The sequence below is a fragment of the Neovison vison genome, chromosome 7 (genome assembly GCF_020171115.1).
Source record: "Neovison vison isolate M4711 chromosome 7, ASM_NN_V1, whole genome shotgun sequence".
NCBI lineage: Eukaryota > Metazoa > Chordata > Mammalia > Carnivora > Mustelidae > Neogale > Neogale vison.
In genome coordinates, this window is record NC_058097.1 from 195,041,347 (window position 1) to 195,046,461 (window position 5,115).

The 5,115-nt window shown below is 42.1% G+C and overlaps 1 protein-coding gene across 1 annotated transcript; it reads right to left on the reverse strand.

Moving 5' to 3' along the window:
* Positions 1-633: 633 nt before the first annotated feature.
* Positions 634-1,604, reverse strand: LOC122914503 (olfactory receptor 1444). Its single transcript, XM_044261117.1, has one exon. It carries the CDS (start codon positions 1,582-1,584, stop codon positions 634-636), a length of 951 nt encoding a protein of 316 aa, XP_044117052.1. The 5' UTR covers positions 1,585-1,604.
* Positions 1,605-5,115: the final 3,511 nt, after the last annotated feature.

Consider the following 5,115-nt stretch of genomic DNA (forward strand, 5'->3'; position numbering starts at 1 on the left):
TTTATCTACTGAAACTGTTGCATACAAAGGTGGCTTATTGTTTTCTACCAAAGTTGTCCCAAAACATTAATAGAAAGAGCTGAAATATACAAAGGTGCTCAACCAACAGGTGAGCAGGAATGTGGGCTGGGGGTTTGAAGGATTGAAGAGGCATCGGACTCTGGGAGCAGTGCCCTGTCCTTCGTTAAAGGACAAAGTTAAAAACCTTCTAGAGTCATTATTGAAAATATTAAAACATCTTTTATCTGCATTAGAAACTTTAACTTTCAAACACATGGACCAAAGATGGAAAGCATAATACTGTGCATTTCAACTAAGTGTTATATGATGAAGATGTGATCCTGAACACAAATTTTAATAGTGAGTGGAAATTTCTTCCAATTAAAAATAGGAGGGGAAATTCAGTGGATTCAGTTTATGCTTTGATTTTTTTGCTTCAAGTCATATCAAGAAACTACCGCAAGAAAGTTTTTAAATATCCAATGTCATTATTCACTAAACATAAGATTATCTTCCTGAGTGAGACATTTCCAAGTGCTGCTTTCATGATTTCTCCAAGTAGCAGACATAACCACACCTCAGAATCGTGATGGCATTGAGGTCTGGGGGAAGGTTTATTCCTCCATCACCTGCCTACTTCCTACTCATACTCACCGACTGGGGATTAAGTTTGTTGAGTACTTTCCAGAGAGCATTTTTTACTTCTTTGTTCCTAAGGCTGTAGATCAAGGGGTTCAGCATGGGGATCACCACCGAGTAAAACACAGAAGCAATTTTGTCAGTGTCCATGGACTGGCTGGAGCTGGGCTGTAGGTACATGAAGATGATAGTTCCATAGAAGATGGTTACGGCAGTGAGGTGGGAGGCACAGGTAGAGAAGGCTTTCTTCCGTCCTTCAGCAGAACGCATCCTTTGAATGGCGATGTAGATGAAGAGATAAGAGATGAGGATGACCAGGAGGGTGAAAAAGACATTGAAGCCCACCACACAGAAGACAGCCAAGTTGCTGATGTGTGTGTTGGAACACGAGAGAGCCAAGAGTGGAGGAATGTCGCAGAAAAAATGATTAATCTCGTGAGAAGCACAGAACGAGAGTCTAAAGGTATTTGCTGTGTGAATGGAAGCATTGAGGAAGCCACAGACGTAGGACCCCGCAGTCAGGAGGGCACACACACCTGCTGTCATGGTGGTGGCGTAATGAAGAGGCCGGCATACGGCTGCATGGCGGTCATAGGCCATGCAGGCCAGGAGGTAGCACTCGACAGTGGCAAAACCCACAAAGAAGAAGAACTGGGCAGCACAGCCATTGTAGGAGATGACTTTGTTCCCTGATTGTAGGGCAGTCACTGTTTTAGGGGCTACAGCTGATGAGTAACCCAAGTCTACGAAGGAAAGGTTACCGAGGAAGAAATACATCGGGGTGTGGAGGTGGGGGTCAGAGTGGATGATCACCATCATCCCCCCATTCCCAACCAGAGTGATGAGGTAGATGAACAAAAATACCAGGAGGAGGGGGACCTGCAGATTAGGGTCTTCTGTTAACCCCAAGAGGATGAACTCTGTAGCTTCTGTGCTATTTTCCATTGAGGTCAACTTGAATTTCATCTGGTGATTAAAGAAGAGTCAATGAAAATGACAAGAAAGTATAGGCTAGATAATGGGATGGTATGAAAATAGTAAACCAGTATGTGTTGACGATGTAAAAGGCACATGCAAAACCCTTCCATTATATTATAGCTTTGAACCCTATGAGATAGGTGCCGCTATACCCATTTTACAGATGAGACAGTTAAGGCTCGAGAAGCTTAATATTGACCAAAATAACCTAACCAGCAGGGGTCAAAATCAAAGGTCCTGAATCCAAAGTCCCATACATTCAGAGCTTGAATTATCCTGACTGCTTACATCAGATGAAACAAATTATGAGAAGTCCAGTAGCATAGTTTTTAAGATTTTATTTATTCCATTTTTAAAAATCAAAAAGAGGGGAGCACCTGGTTGGCTCAGTCAGTTAAGCATCTATTCTTGGTTTTGGCTCAGGTCAAGATCTCAGTGTCCTGGGATTGAGCCAAGCCCTGCATCTTCAAGGCTTCCCACTCAGAGAGGAGTCTGCCCCCCCCTTCCCCTCTCCCTTTGCTCCTACCCCACCTCACACACCTCTGTCTCTCTAAAATAAACAAATAAAAATCTTTTTTAAAAAAATCAAAAAGAGAATAGTAAGAAGTAAAAAATATAAACCCCTCATTTCTCATCTTCTTATTCCACTCCCAAGAATATCGCCTCCAAGGAGATTTCCTAACATTTTCCATGCACGTATAACTAAATGGTACTAATCACAGAAATCACAACACTGGCTCACTCTATGCCAGGCTTTACTCACAGTGAACTCATTTAATTCTTCAGGTTTGATCCTATAATTTTTCTCACTTTACACAAGGAGAAACTGCATAATGATAACACCCTTCTCCCTCAATTCTGGTTTTTCACCTTTATAAACAGTGCTCCAAGATAGAGCATTTTTCTCTCTTAGATTATTTCCAGTTGGCAGTATATTTTATGCTTGCTCTTCCTTTTCTGGCTACTGTCTGCTCTTAATATCTAGTAGCTTTTAGATGGGACTGGAGAGCTATTACAGTAATAGTAGTAATTATTGTCCAAATTCACATAACTAATAAGTATTGGAAGTGGAATGAAAATCTTGGTCTGCCTGATGTTAAGTCCAGAGGTGTTAATAACAACCTTTAATGTCTTTCTGATTTTATTCTTCAAAAGCAATTCAATTGATATTTACATATTTATGTGGAGATAATGGATGTCCTCACCTGCTGTCAGAAATCACAAATTTTTATTATTAACTCAGGAAACAACAGATGTTAGTGAGGATACAGAAAAAGGGGAGCCCTCTTACAGTATTGGTGGAAATGCAAGCTGGTGCAGGCACTCTGGAAAACAGTAGGGAGGTTCCTCAGAAAGTTAAAAATAGAACTACACTATGACTCAGCAATTGTACTACTAGGTGTTTATTCAAAAGATATAAAAATAGTGATTTTAAGGGGCACACACACCCCAAAGCTTATAGCAGCAATGTCCGTAGTAGCCAAACTATGGAAAGAGCCCAGATGTCCATGGACAGAAATATGGATAAAGACGATGTGGTCTATATATGCAATGGAATATTACTCAGCTGTCAAAAAGAATGAGATCTTGCCCTATGCAATGACATGGATGAAACTAGAGGGTGTTATGCTAAGCAAAATAAGTTAGAGAAAGACAAATGCCATGTGATTTCACTCATGGGGAATTTAAGAAACAAAACAGATGAACATAGGGGAAGAGAAGGAAAAATAAAATAAGATAAAAACAGAGAGGGAGGCAAACCATTAGAGACTCTTGTCTCCAGGCACAAAATGAGGGTTGCTGGAGGGGACGCAGGTGGGGGATGGGCTAAATTGGGTGGTGGCACTAAGGAGGGGACTTGCAATGAGCACTGCATGTTGTATGTACGTGATGAATCACTAGATTCTACTCCTGAAACTAATAGTACACTATAGGTTAACTAAATTGAATTTAGATAAATACAAAAAAAGAAATCTTTGTGACTGACGCTGGCTACTATTGAGTCCTCTCTTCCTGCTCTCTCAAAGCTCGAGAGTCTGGTTTGCTTATCACACAATTAGCTGGGCAACAACCCAGTTCCATGACTTGCTCAAAGCCTCTCGGGACCTTTGTCTTCACGGGCTCTGGCCCACCCAGTTTACTGTGGCCCCTTGGCACACATAGATAAATACTTGATGAATGGGACAGAACATCAACAGCAAAGTATTTCAACATTGTTCATGCTACCTAACTCCACAACAAATTGCTTATTGTTCTCTCGTCTATCTGGACCCATGTTTCCTGCCAAAATATTAGCTTAGGCTTGTGGTATGAGAAATATTCAGAAACGACAGTGCAAATGGAGCCCGCAGACCTGGAGAAGGGCTTGTGTCCATGTTCGAATGCACTGTCTCTCTCGCTGTTTTTTATTTTCCCTCAGCCTGAGGCCATTATGCCCTTTTCCGGTCCCTGGAAGTAGAGCAGAGGAAGGACTCAGACAAGGGAGACAGAGAACATGCGGAGGAAAGAGAAGAAGGGAGAAACAGGGATGAGAAGGGGGAAATGTCTCAACTGTGCTTGACCTTGGCTTACTTGGAAAGCAGCTGCGGTCATCAGATTGATGGGGGGAGGTATAGTTAATACACCAGTTTCAGGTATACACCATAGTAATTCAACAATTCTGTACAATATCCTATGCTCACCACGAGGATCCTTTCTTACAGCATCAAACAAGGAGACCGCCAAGCCTGCCCTGCTGGGCAAGGGTTTCATGCACCAGTGCTGTGCTGCTGTCACAAGAACGGGCTCAGCCAGCCAGTGAAACCCTACTAGACACAAACCAGCATCCCTCTTCCACTCCTCACTTTCCAGTGTTTCCCCTTTACAAACACAGTTCCATTGAATACCCCTGCACAGGACTCCTCCTTCCTTTGTTCTTCCTCAGGATAAATCCTATAATTGTATCTTTTTCAGCCTCTTTTGCTTATTGATAGATTCCCATCCTATAATGTACCAGCTAACTTTCCAAACTGGTGCTCTTTCCATTACATTGATCCAGCTCTTTGATTTTTTTTTCCTCTTGACTTTTGGCATGTGCTTGTTCCATGTAATTTTGTAGTTACAGTATCCTGTCATCTATGATAGGCGATTTCTTGATCTTATGTATTAAAAACTGAGGTATGTGATGTCCCCTTGATCACATAATTACTTAATTGCAGTATTTATGCAGTGCCCCAGAGCAGGATTTCTCAACCTGGGCACTATTGACCTTATGGACTGAACAGTTCTTTAGTTGCTGGTCGGAGGAGGTTGCCGGGGGGTAGGAGGACTGTCCTATGAAGTGTAGAACGTTGAGCAGTATCTCTGACCTCTACCCACTGGTTGTGACAACCAACAATGTCTCCAAACACTCCCAGCTGTCTCGAATGTTACCTGGGGGTGGGGGATAGGATCAATAATGTCCTCACTTGAGAACCACTCTTCTAGAATTCATAAACTCTATTGATCAGCTCTACATTT

Coding starts and splice junctions, on each gene's coding strand:
- LOC122914503 (XM_044261117.1), bottom strand. CDS start 1,584: ATGGAAAATAGCACAGAAGCTACAGAGTTCATCCTCTTGGGGTTAACA.